This window comes from Pempheris klunzingeri, chromosome 14 (genome assembly GCF_042242105.1).
Source record: "Pempheris klunzingeri isolate RE-2024b chromosome 14, fPemKlu1.hap1, whole genome shotgun sequence".
Classification (NCBI taxonomy): Eukaryota; Metazoa; Chordata; class Actinopteri; order Acropomatiformes; family Pempheridae; genus Pempheris; species Pempheris klunzingeri.
In genome coordinates, this window is record NC_092025.1 from 3257119 (window position 1) to 3277594 (window position 20476).

The window sequence follows — 20476 nt, forward strand, 5'->3', positions numbered from 1 at the left end:
ATGACCTGTATTATATTCAGAATATTAGTGTGCATGTAAATGTAGTCATTGAAAATAACCATCATCTCCTTGTAGGGCTGTTGTTGCAGACATGTTATTAGATGAGAAAAATAAATGGCAGTTAATAGCCCCACGGAGATTTACTGAAAGTAAGGCTGCAAGAAATGTGGTTCATTTTCGGAACAGTCTTGTTCTCTATATTTTCTTTGATTGTACCAGTTCAGAAAAGGTTAAATATAGAAAATAAATGTTTGCACTCAGAGAAGCCAAGAAAAATTGTATTTAAGTGTACTGTTCAAAGATCAGTACAGAGCATCTCTTCCAGTGCTCTCTGCAGTTTGAACATTTTAATCCAAACATGGCAGGCTGAGAGAATTGTCTCTACTAAGTGGTGATAAGTAGTGCTTTTAAAAACATATCTACCGCTGCATGCAAAGATAAATCAATAAACAGTTTGAAGTGGTACAGGAGGGTTCACCAACCAGGATTAGCAAGTTTGTCAGAAAAGATTCAGTTTAGTTTAACATTCAGATCAGTTTTCAGAAAACTTTCTCATCGAGGGGCCAGTATCAAGGAGGAGAGAAGAATGCCTGATAAACGTCTGTCAGATCATTTCTAATTTGATATGTGTCCTGACAGTGGATAACTGAACTGTGGGATCCTGTTTAAAACAAAGGAGTTTATATGCAGCTATAACTCCCATTTGTTAGCTTGTTAGTGTGGTTGATTAGCTACTTTGAATCATTTCTATATCTCTGATATGATTCTTATGAATCATATGAATTAACTAAACCTGCTCTGGAGCAGGTTAGCCACGTAGCATAAGTTATCATGGTGATCCATCTCCATTAAAAGTCAACCAGTTATGTGACACCAGAAAAACTGAGTTAAACCCAAAAGCTGGCTGGATAACACACAAATCTCACTTTGTGATGCAGGCCCCTGCTCTGTGAGAAATGCATTTCTCTTTCAAAGGTGTTTTTATGGAAAGTAATTCTCAGTTTAAAGACAACAACTGCAGCAATGGCCACCCTGGAGTTTAGCCTGTAATTTTCAGTGTGAAAAAGTTTGGCTTTTAAAAAGGCAGACAGAGAAGAGAGTGGAGGCTGTGAGTGCTGGTCCTTATAATGTTCTAGCAATCTGGAGCAGAGAGCAAACAGAGGGCGTGTGGAATGTAGAGCACAAGAGGTATAGCATCCAGGATATAATTGACTGTAATCAGGGTGAAGTGTGTCATGAACAGCTAACTGATAGGGTATCAGAGAGGGTTGGGATGGTTATACAATAACTTGTATATTCATAAATCATAAAGTCAAAAAGCATTAGGATCCAGGGAGACAGAAGCAGCAGCATTACACTTTTTAACAGCAATGTCTCAAAACCCGTTGTCAGTTATAAAATGTCACATATAGAACATCTTAAATGACATTATTATTCATTGTCAGTAGCTCCTTCGTTAAACCTTTGCGCTTTGTAGTCACTGTTTGTGTTGTGCACTAGTAGAAGTTGCAGGGTCACAGCAACTGCCCACAGAAGTGACATTTGTTCCAAAAAGCGACTAATGCTTGTATAAATGACAGCTCATTGATCCATGCCAGTAAAACAGTATTCACTTTTTGAAGATGGTTTGTAATTTGTGGAACTTGTGTTTGGAGCTGCCAAGGTTCCAAGCGAGCTGAGCCAGTGACAGGACTTTGTTTCTGATTGAACCGTCCTTGCTGTGTGCTCACACTTCAGTTTCTAAGTGCTTGAATAATGTGAGCTATCATGACATCATTAGTGGCTCAGTGTTAAGAGGGTCTCGTACCTCCAAGCTTATACCTCAGGCACTCTGTATGAATATAGGACAGAGATTGAAACGCAGTATTATCCTATTCAGTAACAAGACAAGGTGACATGTTCTAGAAGTAGGCTGTACGTATTTGCAGCTCACTGTTGCTCCGTATCACAAAGTGAATGAAAGAATCTAAACTGAGTTACTTTAGGGAACATAGCTAAAGTATGATATGGCCTGATCATGTACAATACAGTACTAGCGCTAGTGTTGTGGTGGTGAAATCCAACACTCTGCAGCCGGACTCCCTCATATCACTAGTATCCTAATCAAACCAATTGTGCTTACCTACATTAACCTGCACTCATCCATTCAAAATCACAAACTAAAACTACACAACACATTTAATATCCTTAAGTTAGATTCAGTAGGTTTGCCCAGTGGTAATCACCAGATGTGAGCAATACAAACTGTAAGGTTGACAGGTCTCACTCCCCCCACCACTGTTATCTTTAGCTCTCTGTCGTTTTGTGCTGAAAGAGGCTGGGAAGTTCAGACCATAATGTTGATTCTCAGTTTCTTTTATCTTCTATTCTTTTCTTTTATTTAATATAAAAATGATTGCACGCTTGCTCACGAGATACCTCCATCGATCGGGGCGACTGCCAACCATCTGTGTCAGTAAAACTGCATTCAGTTTTACTATTGCACTGCAGTAATGGTGCTGTGACTTGAAAGTGCAACACGTAAATCAGCTGGCAGACTAGACCACAGCTGTGTCTGTTGAAGAGAGCACACCTATTGTGTGTTAATGAATCAAAGCATTACACATCACAAACCTGTCGTAATGAATATGTGGAAAATATTCTAAAAGTCTAAATGCAAGGTCCACTTTTGACCTGGCTGGCTGGGGGGTGCGCAGACACACTCCCAAGATCAAGAATGAATGTTGAAAGATGGTTGACTCTGACGGCTGAGTCAAGATGAGAAAAACACTGGATTCACTCAGATCCAACTGAGTGTTGTTGGGTGGTGCCACATGACTGCACTGCAAGTTGATATATAATTGTGGGTTTGCAAATTAGAGCATTGACGCCAGTGATCAGAGTCTAAGTAATATTTTTCTGCTGCTATAATTCTGTAGTAACCTTTTTCCTAATGTTTCTGCAGTTAGGCAGACGAGCTCTGTTAGGTTTTGTTTTTGTGAACCTTCATTCAGGAACTAACTACATTGTCTCAGTTATGAATACTAAGCAGTATTGTTAGTCCCTCTGGCTAAGAGCATCTGCTAGGTGCCGCAAGTGTGAATGTCAATGTCTATTTATACCTGCTATCTAAAAAATGCTGTGCTGCTGTAACACACTCTGTACAAGGAATACGGGAAATGATGGAACGTTGTCATTCTCTGTTCCCAATGTCTTTACAAGGAAAACCTGTGAGGCAGGCTGAGGCTTGTAACGCACATTTAGAGCTGAACACATGCAGAATGTCTGTGTACACCATTCCTGACATGAACGCCTCTCTCCATAGTCATAATGTGCAGCATTTATTCCGACTAGTTTCCCCTCTCATAATTTTCCAGGCTGCAGTTGGAAGTGCTCCAGCACTAGCTCCCCGAGTTTGATTAGGGTGTTCTCACCTTCCCAAACGGATTACACAGAGGGTGTAGATGTGCCAGAGTTTGATTCAATTGCAGCAAGGCAGGTGTGAAAGCACCTGCCTTGCTGCAAGAGAACACAGCCCTTACCGACACAGCAGCGAGAATGTCAGCGAAACTCAACACAGCAACAACACTTTTTTTTCTCAGTATCTCCAGGTTTAAAGAAATCTTTAGCGCACACTGAGACAAACTTGAACACTTGTGTTAATTGTAGCCAAAGCTGCACAATACGGCTGTAATACAAAATAATGTCATTTCTTTTAATGATCGATAAATTATATGCAGATGCTGCACAGCAATTGTTATTTTGATGGCATGATTTCTAAATATCATGGGCAGTCATAAAGAGGAGGCTTGTTCATCCAATGCTGAGTGTGCAGAGTCAGCCAATCAACCAATCAGTCTTAATTCACGACAAATATTATCTCAAGACACTTTCCATAAAGAGCAGGTCTAGACCAACGATTCAAGAATTCAAAATTAAAGATTCAAGAATGAAATGAAGAAACCTCTAACAGAAGCAGGCTCAGAGGTGGGCGGCTTTCTGTTGGGTCTGTGTTCGGTGGGGCTGATAATAGGAATATGTCGAAAGTCGAATACTGGTTTCATTTTAACCACTGAGGTGCCCTCACTTTGAGAGCATTCCTGAACTTGCGTTCGCTGATCCCCCCTCAGCCATCTGGCCTTAATTCCAGCCAGTCAACAGGAGGTAAGAGGCTCAAAAACACTTCTTTGTCCTCCTCACAGACTCTCTATGGCAAAATCCAAGACTCTTAGTTATAAGCCTGAAACAAGTTCAAAGGTTTAAGCACCACTTTTCCAAAAAAAATGTTAAAAACATCCTTACTCGCAATTTCTTTGGAAAGAGTGATACATTGGTGTTTCTAAGGAGTGATCTTTTAATTAGACCAGAATAACAGCGCTAATTGGGGTTTATATGCCTGAAAAAGAAAACTGTCATACCCACTAGATGAAAGCCCAGTTTGATGGTTAGTTGACTGTTATGGGCACCATCTACACTCAACACCATTCATTCACCTGTGCCTTCATTCAGGTTTTTTCTTTTTAAAAAAAATAAAAAATATGTTTACTAGAACTTAAACGATTGATTGATTACTTGATTGGCAGAACATTTATCTGCAATTATTATTATTATTTGATAATCGAATAATCACTTAATTGACTTGTTAAAAAAAAGTCTGCTCTCAGTGTGGTGATGTACTGCATTTCCATCTTTTGATGGTTTGTAAGTTTGTAAGGTTTGAGAGGAGTAACATAAAACTATGAAGGAAGGATGAAGAATATTAGGAATCAAATTGTTCAGTATTTCAATCTTCTATTGTCAGATGTGAAGTAAAGAAGTAAAAAAAAAACTACCCAAAAACAAAAATCCAATCCTAAACCTTACCTAGCAGCTGGCAAAGGTGGCCTAGAAGTGTAGCAAGTGTAGTGTGTAGTGTAGACCATCTGGGTGGCCATAAAGACTGAGGACTGACTGGCTGCAAGTCCCCAGATTCAGCCACCAATAGCACGAGGGAGGAGGAGGAACTAGAGCCTGAGGAGTAACACAGCACATTTTGACACATTTCATCAGCCACATGTCCCCCTGTGAGATGAATCTTCCACTTTCCACACAGTCTTAATAGTTGTGTGCCTACCTTACAGAACTGTGTGACCTAAGGTGCTCAAAATTTGCCCAATAAATAAAGTCATTAGGAAGGACTGAAGGTCAAAGTGGCCAAAGAAGCTTTGAGGTATGGTCTTTCACTTCAACGTTGCCTGTTTTCACCTATTCTTGTCCAACCGTCCGCTCTGTCTGAATAACAGTGAATTTCAACTGTAGGACCACAGGGTAAACTTACAGTGGAGGGCAAAGGACTATGGAAGAAGAAGCAGCTGTTTGGCTGGAATGGCTGGGACTGCTGTTGAGGGAACCTCTGTCATTTCTCATTGTCAGTTATCTCTTTGGCTACTTACAGGGTCTCGCCCTGTGGCAGAAAACTGAATTTCATTCAGGAGTTTGCCTGGACACAGATAATAAGCATCAGCACCAGGAAAAGTGGGCCATGGAGAAGGACAGGATTAATGGACCACATTCTTTTGTTGACAGCAACACTGTAAAGTTTGTGTTTAAAAGTTGCTGTCTGACAGGAACCAGACAGAGTCACCTTGACCGGTGGCTTTGGCTGTTTGCATGGACTAACAACAAATGGAAATTGCATCCAGGATTAAAGGGCTTTGAAAGTCAAGCCTGCTGTCCACACTATTCACAAATGTTTGCAGTGTTACAATATCAAGGCTACCATCAACATATTGTACAACTTTTCTTTGCATTACTCCACGTGTGATGCAGGAGAGATCAGATGCTTCTGCACCCTGGAAAGATCTACTTAATTCTAATGATGGGAGATGCTTGCTTGAGAGTAGGAAACCAGAATTAGGTCAAGTCTCCCACCCTTTGCTGTAGCATTAGTGTTTTAAGCCACCCTGATATATCTGAGGGTTGTGGCACAAGCTGACAGACACAAATGAGCAATGCAATTTCCCTAAGCTTATTGGCAAAATGTTTTGATTTATATTTTTTCTCCCATTTAAAGTGAACCAAAGCTTCAAACACAGCAGATTTCACAATTTATTCTAACTTGCTGCTCTGCCCGAATGGATTTTGTCTTCCTGCAAAAGGTACTTGCTCAATGAATGAACTAAATAAATAAATAAATAAATTCTGCTTTATTGATCTAAAACTGTACTTGTCTTGGATCTCACGCAGAGGAATGGAAGCTCTCAATGACCTCTTCTAATTCTTTTGGGAAACTATTTTGCCTTTTTTTAAATGCCTCCTTGGACTTACTAATCTTAGGGATAGATATGTTGTAATATACAGTAACAAGGTGGAATGTATTCTACCTGCTGCTGCACAGCAATTTGTAACTGGCAGTTTTTCTTTCCAAACAGTAAAATCTGGTGCAAATCAAGAATGAGTGGATATGAATGATATAAAGAAGTGATACGTCCTAGTTTCAGCTGAAATGGCACCACTGTTTACTGTTCAACATTTGTGACTCATGCTGTGAATGCGTGCCTTTGTAGTCACTGTGTGACTTTAAGCTAAAGATTTAAGCCTCTAGATTTTGGTAGCAGATGGTGATTGAGTGTAGAAGCCAAGTGACAGTAGGAAAGAGGATACACTTCTATTCTACTTTTGGTGCTGTTGTTAGCATGGTAGCTGTGTGGCTACAGGGATGCCATTGTGGTTGGATTGTTGGTCCACCACAATTATTTGTTGGATCAGCAAGTAATTTTGTACAATTTTGTTCTTGATTCTCAGAGGATGAATTCCACTGCTTTTTGGAATTTTCAGACTTTTCCTGTAGTGCTGATAAAATCTGGCGAAACAAGAATGAGTGAGTGCCTTTGTACTCAGCAAATACAACTTAGCTTTCATCTCACACTGGTCCATTGTTTGATATGTGTAACTTGTTCTGTGTGTTGCTGCCGTCGTAGCTTCTGTAGAACTTTGAGCCTGAAGCTGTATTGCCCACAGATTTTGGTAGCAGATGGTGATGGAGTTTAGAGGCCAAGTGACCAAAACAAAGAAGTAACAATCTACTGCAGTAGTCATGTCTTTGGGTGACAGCTTTTATGCACAAACTTGTACTAGTTTTGTAAAGCGGTGAAGGTGATGCTGCTGAAGACAGGCTGACCTCTCCTGTGCTGTGATGAGCAGTGGCAGATAAAACTCCTGTGTAGTGAGAAATGCAGCCCATTGCATTGTACACCTCCCTGGTTTAGTGGGATGGCTGGCAACATTATTAATGCCTCCATTAATTTCACAGGCCTGTCATTTTAATAACATCACCAACAAGTTAAACTTTGGAACAAGATATGGGAAGACTAAGTACAGGTGCAAAAATGATAGGCTGTATGATAATGCACTGACCTTGCTACTGTCATCAATAATTTATGTTATGTATTGTGTAAAAATCTCATTTATTTTTCATTTTTGTTGGCACTTAGCAGAGTGGGCCAGTTGTTGCTGCTAGACAGTGCCAGGATTGAGCTAGGGGACCAGCTGAGACAGGAACAGGGGAAGCTGGAGTATATTCAGCGTTCTAAGTGCCAACCCAGTGTCTCAGTTGAAATAGCATGCTGTGTGCTGTGTGTGGTAATGCGTTATACTTGTATTGTTTATTTATTGCATCTCACCAAATTTTCATGCACGGTCTCATTTGTCACCTTGAATGAATGTAGAAACACAGTTTTCTGTGATGCTTCAACGTGAAAATATGCCTGTCTGTACTGTCGCATAGCATTATACCGTCACACATGCTCTGTTATGCTGTCATAACGGGAACAACAGTTTATTTTTGACACCCCAGGACCTAGAAATGTAAATCACACAGGATTTTACATTACTGTGCACTAGAGCATTATGAAGCATGCAACATAAACACGCAAATATCATATTTAGATGTTTCCTCTTTTCTTTGCAATGTGAGAAAACAATGTAGTAAGAAATAATTAAAAATGTCTTTAAGATGAAAATGATGTGTTACATAATGTGAGTGAATGTTTTAGCCCACTACATGTTTCCATGTAAGACAAGAGACCAATCATTGCTCTAATTTCTCTATCACAGTCCCGCTTTCTCAGGTGTTATCCAATCTGATCTCAGTTCAGAGCTTTTCTGTCCAGCCAATGATCTTTCCAGCTGAAGGAAAATAACCTTTGCTACCACCCCACTGCCATCTATGCATGTGACAGTGTACTTAAACACTAAATTAATACAAAGAAGGTGGTTAAAAGTTCAGGGGACGTACATGTTTGATTCTTTTGAGAGAGGATAGTTACGTCACTTTTAAATAGCAGAACTTTGAAAAGGTGCATAGAACCAGTGACCACTGTGGCTCCGATGTGACAATGTGGCCTCATGACGGCAACTGGCATTAAATGCTGCTCAGCACGTGTTTCACCATGGTATTTTGTGAAGCTGCAGATACACTGGCACAGCTTTACAGCATCAAGGCCACTCTGGAGGACTGTCCTCATCCAACAGTTTTATGTGCATTTGTTAATTTGCACTCACGTGAATGGAAACACCTGGAATGCTAAAAAAGTCTAATTTATATGTTTGACCAAGATGGAAAATTTGGTGTATGGTTAATGTGACATATATGTCGTACTTTCATCACGTTCTACATGGGGACAGCACGGTGGTGCTGTGGTTAGCACTGTTACTTCACAGCAAGAAGGTTCCGGTTTTGAATCTGCTGGTTTGTGGTTTGAGCCTTGAACCTTCCTGTGTGGAGTTTACATGTTCTCCCTGTGCTTGCTTGGGTTTCTCCAGCTACTCCGGCTTCCTCCCACAGTCCAAAGACATGCAGGTTAATTGGTGACTCTAAATTGCCCATAGGTGTGAGTGCGAATGGTTTTTCTGTCTCTGTGTCGGCCCTGCGATTGACTGGCGACCAGTCCAGGGTGTACCCCGCCGTTCGCCCAAAGTCAGCTGGGATAGTCTCCGGCCCCCCCATTGTCTATAAGAGGTATAGACAATGGATGGATGGATGTTTTACATGATGCAATGAGGTGACCTCAAACGAACAAATACCATCTCCTTCTGCAAAGGTTTGCAGAACCCAGCTGGAGAATTAGCTGCACCACCATAACAGTAATAGTAGTGGATGCAAATGTGCATTCATTTGCATTTCCTTTTGATGATTTTCTAGAAATCTAGTTGTACTTGTTCTTCTCTAATTGTTCTACATTGTTGCCAATGGCGCCTGAGGGGGATCTGTTAAATCGCTACAGTTTGCCCTGTAGATTGATTTCAGTGACAGGATCAGCACCAAAGGTCTTTTGTGTCACCAAATAAACATCTGCTTTTGGCTCACTTGAGGCACATTATCAAAGCTCAATACATTTTAAACCTGATGGTGGCCTCAAAGTAGCACGATTTACTGCACCTTCTACAAGTGTTACAGCCTTCCTGGCAACAATCACATGTAAACTCAACTTCTCTTCCACCTTGCTTACACTCTTGGTACTGTGTGTGTGAGAGAGAGAGGGAGAGAGAGAGAGAGAGGGAGAGGGAGAGAGAGAGAGCACCTCTGTGGTTGTACCTTGTGATGGTGCCCTCCCCTGGGTCTTTGATTGTAAATGAGGTGGGGGAGAGAACGAGCAAATCAGCTCTGCTTCTCCCCTCTCTGTCTTCTGCTCTCTCGCTCCCTCTCCGTCTCAGCAGTTATAAACAGTGAAGTCATACCTTCCAGTGGGCCTGTTTTTGTGCTATCTGCCATGATGTCACCAGCAGCCAATCAACACGTAGCACCGCTTGAGGTAGCGTGTGTGTGAATGTGTGTGTGCTCAGTTATTATCTGGTTCTTCCAGCGAGCATGAGAGCACACATGCACGTCAAATCACAAATCCACTGGCTTCTTGTGATACGCAGTGATGTAATAGACTTTATGCATGCTACATACGCTAGGGGTGCTCTGTATGTACTTATAACAATGATATATTCTGGGATATTCCATACTGTGCTCTGTATTTTATAAGGTGATTGCAGTGTTCTGTTGAAACAGTTAATGGCTGCTGTACCTCTCAGCCCAGGAGTTATGGAAACACAATTCTCCTGCTATTTGTCGATTTACATTTCACTGTGAATCTACAAGTGTTTTTATTCCATTAGTTTGACATTCATAATGAGGCCTAATTATAAGATAAACATCTTCTGTTTAGTGCAAAACCTAGACATTTAGTTGCTTCTCATATTGACCTCCATTCAAGGTGATTGGGGGTTTTTCATGCTTTCCTGCTGCAGCCTTAATATGCATTTGAAAGCTCACGCTGTCAAGACGAGACGGATAATTTGGGTTAACAGTGTTAAAAATTTAAAGCCGGCCTTGAATGGATATTCAATTATTACAGCAATGTAATTTGTTTGGCCTGTTCCACAATGAGCACATTCTGGTAATTGCAAAATGGAGAAACACCAAGTGTTGGGATTGAAGCTTAGCAGAATATCATCCTTTGAGTGTTTGTGCCTTTAACAAGCTGTTTTTTCTGAATCTTGTCTAGCTGTTACACACATTTCTTCTGCTGAAGGAAATGTAGGCAAAGATTTCATTGATTACATCTATTCCTTTATTTCAGTTAACTGTCATACTGGACAATAAGATTGCTATTTTGAAGGTTTTTCTCATTGGGATAATGTATTAAATAAAGTGAGTAGGAAACCTTCTCCCTCTAGCAAGCCACCGGACTCAATATGTACTGCATGTGTTTAGTTTGCTATACATATTATATATTAGAGGTCTGGAAATGTATTGAAGATCCACCACGATACAGATGTGGATGATTCTGCATTTATTCAGAACATAATCAGGATTTTGGAAAGATAACTTGGCCTATATGAAGAAAACAAACAGTCTGCCAACCATTCATTTCTAATTAACAGATTTTATTGGGATTAAAATGGCAGCCTGCACAAAATGATGCTCATCGTTGATTTTCTGGCCACGGCCTTCCAGAAGCAACATTGCTCACTTTCATTGAATTGTATGTGAATCTTAGCCAAAACGAAACTTGTATGTGTTGGGAGATCTGGCAGAGGGAGGCAGAGATCAGCAGCAAGTGATAAAAAAAACACACCCAGTATTTTGAGTGGACATCTGAGCACATTTTGGAGTTCATGAACTAACTTGGCAGCACAAGTGTGGATACTTGTGCACATGTTAAGGAGAGGATAATGGAGACTTTTTTCTACTTGGTTCATATTGTTTTCACTCTCAACAATATTTACTGGCAAAAACACAAGCCATCCAAGCTGACCTGTCACAGTTTTGTTCATGTGGTATCTTTTATGGACTCTTATGGGCTTTTATGGACTCAAAGTTATGCTATGTTTTGCTACTTAAGACTAGACTAGTGGTCTGTCCTTGCCTTTGCTATATGCAGATGTAATAGATGAAGTCCTGCTGGCTCCTTGTGCACACAATGCCTTCCACTGTTTGTTCTCACTAATGAGAGGCAATGCAGACAGTAGGCCATCATGTGTCTGCAGGAGAACCTTGCTGTCCACCTGGCTTCCTTACAGTCCACAGAGGGACGAGCAGTGAGTACATCTGATTAGCTATATCGACTGGTAAAATGCTACCACACCGGTTTTCCGCTCATAAAGCCAGGCTACATAGTAATTAGCCTGGGATCGATGCAGCCGCCCAGCAGCCCACAGACACACAGTTTCACTGGGATTGTTCCTTAACGGAGCCAATAGAGTGAATTCTTTATGTAAAAGGTTAAAGGTCCAAGTATTATTGAGCATCAGGTGTATTACTGTCACATTACCTCTTTCATGCTGTCGTCTGCCCACATTCTTGTCAGACGAATAAGATGAAAAAGATTCTGCTGAGATAAATCACATTCATGTGCCTGCAAGTGTCGTTAATCTTGCTATTTCCAACCCACTGGCCTCGGCCCTGTATTGGATTTGTCTCTGGCAGTCTTTGCTGTCCTGAGTGACGGAACTTGTAGCTTAGCACATGTTAGTGTTATCACGCACAAACACTCTCTTCTTGGGTGAATAGCTGTTGCTTTCTAAAGACCCTGTGGCTTTATTTCTTTCTAATCTGGACCATCTGTAAAGTGCATGGTGGAATTTCTGTTGAACTCATGGAATCAGGTTGCCAGAGACCTTTACTGCAAATTGACTGATGTGGAGACAGTTAGAGAAGCAATCTTGTCAATAAAAGGTGAGGAATGTTGTGTCAACACTGGCTCAAAAAATACGAGGCTGGAGGGGAACAGGTGTTTCCTTTCCCCTGAAGACAGAGGCCTCTGTTATATCTGTTTATTTAATGTGAAGCTGCAGACAGTTAGCTTAGCTTAGCATAAAGACTAGAAACAGGAAACAAGTAGCCTGCCTCTGTCCAAATATCACATTTGCCTACAGGACAAACTCATGTATTAACATGTTTATCCCATTTGTTTAATCTGCACAAAAGTTTGTCGTTTTATGGAGGGCGATTTGCGAGATTATTCCTTGGCTGGGACCACTCATTTCTTGAGTCTTCCTGGGTGCTTGACAGCTTGTCAAAGCCAAGACACAGTCCGGCACATAAGTCCTCCGTAAAGCTAGCTGTTTCCCCTTTTTATGCTTAGCTAAGCCAACCAGCTGCTGGCTTCATATATAGCGCAAAGACGCGAGAGGGGTGTCAATCTTCTAATCTACATCTGTGCCAGAAGGGGAATAAGGATATTTCTCACTATGTCGAACTATTCCTTACAACAAAGCACTTAATTGCCAGCTGCTGTTGTTATAATTGACTGGACCACACTAGATATCTGGTGTAGATCTTGTAGAAATGGTATTATATATTCTCAAGCCATCTAATATAACAATATTTAGTCATTTAAAGTGTCTGTTGACACTACTTAGTCTGTATGTAAACAGAAAACCACATCTGTCTGCCTAAATATCTTTTCATTCCAAGTGTTTGTTCTGTGGTTACAGGAATGTTGTATTAACACTAATGTAGAGGCTAACTGTGTGAGGATTAATATTGAAATGTTATTGTGAAATGCTGAAAAGCTATTGCACATTCAGATGTTGAATACTGAAATAAGATACTAGTGCATTGTTCTCTGACTGCTGACCTTGCTGTCTCCCCAGGTGCCCACGGAGTGCGAGAAGAGCCCCAGTTTGTGACGGCACGTGCAGGAGAGAACGTCATCCTGGGATGCGACGTGTCCCACCCCCTGAACGGCCAGCCCTATGTGGTGGAGTGGTTCAAGTATGGAATGCCCATCCCCTTCTTCATCAACTTTCGCTTCTACCCTCCTCATGTGGACCCGGAATATGCCGGTAAGATGGTGAAATCAGTCCCATTCAGGCTTTTAACAGTGACTTGATACCAGGCTGCCCTCTCTGCACAGCCTGGTATCACTGAGTGTGGTTGTATGTGGTCAGATGCTTTCTCTGTTGTGCCTCTAATGACACTCATCAGTGATGTCATGGTGTACTTACACAGCCTGGAGACATCACTACAGGAAGGAGACAAGTTAAAGTATGCATCTTACCCAAGTGTAATGTGGAAAGTGGAAACCTCCAGTGCTCTGACAGAGAGAATACACTCTTCAGCGAAACATCTTGTGTTCAGCATTTGAATATTCATAGTTTGTGAATTTTGAGAGAGAGCGAGTAGATGTAAGAATTTTAAACAAAGTAATTACATTTTTTCAGACACAAATTATTCAACTCAGGGTTGTTTTTATGTACACTGTTGCCCATAAAGTTGGAATAATTGTTCAATACCCCCAATTTAGTTAAAGCCTGAATACACAGTTTGCAAAGGTTAATTGTGGTTCAAGTTTCACTGTGATATGTTTGGAAGAGTTTGATCAATAAAGTTGAGAAGATTGAGAGACTTTATTTATCAAGAATAAATCACATTGTCACAATCATTTCATGAGAAGAGGTAAAAAACATTTTATTCCAACTTTATGGGCAACAGTGTATATCAAACATGTCTGTAGGGGTGGAAATGTTGCTCATTTTCTTAAAGACACAATGACATGATGAATACACTGTATTTGCTAAGCCATGCCCATGTTTGTACGATGATTAAAACTCATCCTGGAACTAAACCCCACCCGTATAATTAGGTGTCACTGTGTTATAGGTCACATAACTGAAGCTTAAGATACTCTAACCTCTGACTTTAAATTCAAACTCACTGTTTGTATTCACCACATGAAATAACTGCAGTTTAGTCCGAATGTTTTTTTTTGTGTGTTAGGTGAGTGTGTACTTAAGATGATATTTAGCATCAACGTTCTTGCCACACTCAGCTCACCGCATTGGAGAATGGGGGGGTGACTGTACTTAACCACTTAGTATTTTATTCATGATATTTGTCTCAGTTTGATCCTGTGGTAAGCATGTTTTCACTGGTTTCACTGAACGAGTTCTTCTCCATACATCCTCATTCATACATTTCTTCCACTCTCTGTTTTGGTAAAAGGGTTTAAACAAAGACATTAAAGCATCACCTTCCTGACAGTGTGTTCTTTGATCAGCCATGTGCTTACCAGTGTAGACGGTAATAAATATGCTTACTAACTAATGTAGACAGCTTTAATGAGATGACATTTTCTTTGGAGGCAGCAGCTCTTTCCACCTCACTTTGTTTATGTGTTGTGCTCAAGGTGAAGTTTGCAGGGGAGGTGAGAGGGATTTTCCCCTCGCCTGCTTTTGATTTCCTCTCTTCTGATCATCACAAATTTTAGAAATAATCCCCCCTCTCTTGAATGTGTTTGATTCAAAGAGCTTCTATCATGCAGTTAATCATGTTGTTACAAATTAAATGTGAGTTTCCTTAGTTTCATGTGGAAGCAAGTAGCTTCCCCAAATGTTCAGAGAATCTAATGAGTTAAACCAGCTTTTCCTTCTTATATGATAATAACAATTTAATGATGATGAGAGATGATATTATTTTATTTCTATCTTGTGCCTTGATCCATATAGGCTCATAGAAATTGGTAGTGGTAGTCTACGGTTCTGTCACCGTGCTGAAACAAGAAGAAGAGAAGCTTCTGAGGTTCTTATGCAGCGATGGCAAACATAAGGCAGAGACTGGTCACACAAATACCTCCTGGCTAGGATCCTCAGGCCTTTAGAAGTAATTAGCAAGGTTTTGAAATCAATTTGACAGCTAGCACACAGCCACTGCAGAGATGACAGGACCGGTCAGGGTCAGGAAGGACACAGTTTACCCAGAGAATTTGAGGATTTGAGCATTTGCACTGTGTGGACTTATGATTAGTGTCATCTTATCTTATCACTATTCAGTTGGAGAAAATTCTATTTATAGATATCATGTCAGTTTAAACCATCGATGAGATTACAGTGCACCCAGATTGTAGCTGACCCAGCATCAGCAATACCTATGCAGATAGGACCAGACCTTCGAAGAGCAGCGCCACTAAGAACCCCCCTGGTTTCTCTTCATTCCTGACATGGTCTTAGTACTGTGAGTTTTCCTAAAACCAGGTTGACGTTGTCCAATTATGTAGTTTTCTCAAATACTGTGTTTTTCATAATTTGACTAATCATCATTTGGATCTCTGTCTTGTGCAACAAAAAGCTTTTCACTCTGTACCATAAGAATTATTTATCAGTGGCAAAAGGCCTGGATTTTTCAGGATTTTCTCTTTGATCTGTGGAGTGGTTGTTGATTCATCATGTGTCTTTGTGTGTATAATCTGATGTTCATTTGCTGTGGCTCCCCAAACATCTTCTATAACGGAGGTTAACAGAAGGTAACTAAGTTAGTCCAAGAAATATTTCTTTTATAGCAGGAATTTGCTCTTGACCACTCCAGGGTGTACCCTACCTCTCGCCCCCCCCCGACCCTTAAGGATAAGCAGTATAGACAATGGATGGATGGTTGGACGGACGGATGGATGGATGGATTTGCTCTTACAGTTTGTTCTGTTGTGTCCCATTGTGTCAAACACAAAATGATATCCACAGTTCTCTACTTATCGGTTTTAAGTGTTATAAGAAAGTGCAGATTAGAGTCCAAGACAAATAATTAGAGACATTACACCATTAACATGGCAGGTGCTAATCTCATCAATCATATCAGTTTGAAAGCCAGCTGATTGATTGGCCAATGTCTGCATCAGATAAAGAAAAAGGTTACTTTTTGAGGTGTCCTTTACTTCCCACCGGCCTGCTGCAGCAAGAAGAAAAATAGTCCGACAGAGTGGAAGTTTTTGGCAAAAATACAGAAGCTCTGTATAATCTTTCTGCCTCCTCACACATTTGGTCCTCATTGATTAGATCACGGAGCACCAATACCTGACAGGAAAACCTGCTGAGCTCTGGAAACTGTGGTTAGAGTTACAGAATCCTGACCACAACAAAAAGAGCAGTAGAATACCAATGTAACCCAAAGTCACTGAAAACAACAGCAGTCACACCATGAAGTGTCAGTATTGTTTGATGGACAAAACAAAGACATGGAAACAGGCCTGGGCCCCTGAACTGAGGACAACATGTTCACATCATGATTTAGTCGGTCTTTGCTTGTGTGGCCGTCTAACTTTCCTCTCAGCTTCAGACAGTTGTTTGCAAAAGTAGGAATAGGTTTCAATAGCATTTTATTCAAATTCTCTTATTGATTCCAAATCCTTTGAAATCTGGTATTAAGGTTCAGCTTTCAACATTGTCAAGTCACTAAAGTTCGAGCTAGTTCAAATGCAAAGACTCAGTCTAAATATGTGATCATGTTTTGTTAGCTGAGAAGTCAGAAACTATTAAATTAATGTTCACTGTTACTTGATCACTTTATTTCAACATGTGCTCCACATTTGTGAAAGCTATGCCTAACAATTGGATTAAGTGTATAATGTTGATGAAAGTGAAAGTATAACTGGTAGATTCTTATGGCTAGGTATTTTCTCTAAAGAGGACTTAAAGGTATAGTTCGGGTATTTTGATACTCGCTGTATTACCTACAGTAGATGGCGGCCAGTACGTTCCCAGTCAGGGGAAGCATGCAAGAGTCCTGGCATGGATACTAGACAATGCACTGCTGTGGACGGGGGCAGCAGAAAAACTTATTTTAGCCCCTAAATAAAGGCCTACCTAAAAAAAATCAATAAATCAGTCTCAGCACACAAAATATATTCACCGCTTTACCCTGCATCAGCTGACCCAGACTCCAATGACAAAATCAGAAATACCTTGATCAATGAACCAATGAGTTAGTTTGGCTCTGAACTAAGAAGCGTCTCCCATGTTCTGTGCGGTAAAATGAGTGTTTTTGTCAATGGAGTCTGGTGGTTCTCTAAACTTTGGTGCTACTGTGTTAGCTGAGTCTGTAGCTGGAACGCAGCCCTGACCTGTTTTTCACCTCAGTTTCACTGTGCCCCAGGTAAAGATAAATTATGTGTATAGTAAATTATATTTTATGTCAGTGATGTATTGCTGGACGGTATCAAAGATTTGAGACGATGACATACAGTGAAGACTGCAGTTAACTGATCACCACCTCTTCTTGGTCTCTGTGCTGTTTTAAAACTCCTCTTGTGGTCATAATCTGCAACATCTGACATTTTTAGTCCTAAAAGGCCTCTGGCAAGGCGACTCCACATCTCTTTGCTTCAAAGTGCAGCACAGAAATATCTGAAGTTCTGTACACCAACCTCCCCCACTGTGCTGCGTGTGACTATGATACTGCATCATGGAAAGAAGTCACAGGTCACGGTCAAAGCTGCTGAAATACATAGAAGCTTACATTGTGCCCTCTTCAGACTGTGATGATGTCAAAGGTTAACGAGTTGAGGCGACTGCAGAGCCTCTGTCTCCGAGACAACCGTCTGCCCTTGGTCTCAAACCAGCCGTTGTCCTATTTTTTTTAAGAGGAAGAGGGTGGAAACATCTGTGAGAGTCGCAGAGGCCGACCAAATATAAAGCGTTTCCATGAGAAAGTGCAGAGAGGAAGAGATTGACATAAATTGATAGCCAGGCAGGAAGAAAGCAATAGAAATTGAAGATGAAAATGGAAATGGAGGGACAGAGAAAAAAGTAAAGAAATGGCAGGAAGTGGTCCAAGATTACATTGTTGAATGCCGCCTATCATCATGGAAGATCTCCAAGCTGGTCCAGAAGAATGGTGACATTTTAAAATGACTTGCCCCAGCAGACATTCCCTGAAGTTAATAAATCTGCTTTGCACTTCTTCTGTCAAAGTTGTGCAGAATGTTTGAGACTCAGACACAGTGAAAATGGAACTACTTCTTCTTCTTCCAAAAGAGAATGGAATGGAGATCGTTCGGTTCATATTCATACTTATAGACAATTAAACATGAAGTATGTGTATGAGAATCTGTGTAAGCTACAGTGTAGCAGTTGCATCACCAGTTCATCGGTAACAAGTCAACCCTCAGCACCAGAGTCAACCTCATGCAAAGCTGAAATTGTGGACTTGAGGCGAGTCCTCTCATCTTATCACAGTTAACACCCATCATGAGGAGTGGAGCTCTGTGACAGGCTGGACTGACTGAATAGAACAAGATTGCAGGAACAGCTGGACTTGTGTTGCAATTACTTCAATGAACAAAAGTCCTGCTGACTGCTGCTTTTGCTGCCTTAGGCATACTGTTCTTTTCACTTATGACATGGGCACAGTTCAAGCCTGGAGTCTGTATTTTGTATATTCCAACTGTGAATTGAATTTAGACTTTCGATCACCTCATGGCTTCAGAAGAGTATATTTTGTAAATTGATATGTATTTTATTTGTTTTAAGTTCCATTAATATAATAATTTAGATTCATCTGCATGGTGAGATGTGGGCATGTTGAGCCTAAATGCTGATGGCATTGGCCAAGTGTGTTAGGCCTGTTACATGCTGTATGTGGACAATGAATGTCATGTTAGGTTAGACAGGTACATATTCCTCACAAAAAGAACTAACAGGATGCTGTTTCAAATGATTGATGATTTTCAAATGATTGATTACTATTGTAGGTTTTTACTCTTAGTTTACTCTTAATTTACTTGTGAGACTGCCTTTGACTTTAAAGACGTTTGCCCACAGTGGGTTTTTGTGCAGTTAATGCAGAATTAATACAAAACAAGGTCAGACAGAGTGTGGTGTGTTCTTTTAAATGCCACCAATGTCCTTTAGTCACTTCTCACCTCAGTCAATAGGAGTTCATATTTAACTGTTGAAATTACATTAAAGCTGTAGGTTATGTGCAATTTTTCAGCTTGTAGGAATATTACAATAAAATCATTGGAGTAGTAAATGGTAAACCTGCTCCAGAGATTTCTACATCCTAAAACACACCATTTGGTGACACTGTGCTTACTGTTCTTAAAGATCCCCTTTCTCCCCCTTTTTGCTCACACTTGCAGTCCTTTGTGTACAACACATACCACTGCAATAGACCATTAAACCCTCATGGCTTTACTATATCAGCATAAAGGACTCGAGAGCTACAAGATTTGTAATCTCCAGGAGGATTTGTGTAAAGCTAGCTGTACATTACAGCTGTGATTGCCCACCCAAAGCTTCACTTGCCCAGTTGGACAAGTGGGTCAGAAATCTACATGCCTGAAGTCAATTTCCTGAGCTCTCGGTACCCCCAAGAGTTCTCTTCAAACGCATGTGCTAATAGAAGTGATGAGTTTGTTTCAGGAACTTGTAGTCACACATTTTTTAAATACTTGCCCAGTTTGGCAAAACAGCTGCTAGCTTTTCTTGCCCAATGCAGCATTATACTTGCCCTGGGCAAGTAGGCAAGCCTTGCTAGTTTGTGTTATTAAAGTATAGACCTAATTGACCTATTCTGTTAAGAGATAATCAATGTAATGTTTGTGCATGGTTTCGTTTTTCTTAAATAAGGAGGAAGTTCTAGTGCGGTAGCTGTGAATTAGGCTTCATGTAGACTTCTTCTTCCATGCTTTTGTTTCAAAAAATATGGTGCAAGGGCTGGATTGCATGGTGGTGACATCATCCGTCATAAAGGCTGGCACAACGATAGTATTGATGTTACTATACTCTGTTCAGCCACACTAAAGCTATCTGTATGACAGCTTTATGCTCTTTGAAACTGACTAATTGTTTTACAATGGGGATTCCTGTAAACTGCACACCGTCCGGCCTTGTCAGCATGCTCTGATGTCCTGTGCATTTGTAGCCAGTAGTACTTTGTGAGAAGCAAATTCTGTGTTTCACTATACAGAAGGAGGATGGAAGGAAGAAAAGTGAGGGCTGGTGAAACATTGTTTCTGCACACGTCTCTGTTCATTTTAATTCTCAGAAGTGCTTATTTCTGCACTAATGTACTAACAACCATGTTTGCTTAAAGAGAGGTCCTCTCAGTAATAGTTGAACCTGAAGAGTCAGTACCTGGCAGATCAAATAAAGTTAGTTGGATGGTCAGAAATCTAATTGAGACTCGCATATCAGTAGGTTAGGGTGCACAGCTAAAGCAGGACAAAGTATGGTGGAAAGGTTAGGAGATGTC

The 20476-nt window shown here is 40.7% G+C and overlaps 1 protein-coding gene across 1 annotated transcript in view; it reads left to right on the plus strand.

Annotated features, from left to right (window-relative positions):
* LOC139213253 (protein turtle homolog B-like) overlaps positions 1-20476 on the plus strand; it is a 105426-nt gene that overhangs the window by 18130 nt on the left and 66820 nt on the right. Inside the window, exon 2 of the mRNA XM_070843910.1 lies at positions 13105-13296. Within this exon, the coding sequence (XP_070700011.1) occupies positions 13105-13296 (192 nt within the window). The remainder of the gene's footprint in view (positions 1-13104; positions 13297-20476) is intronic.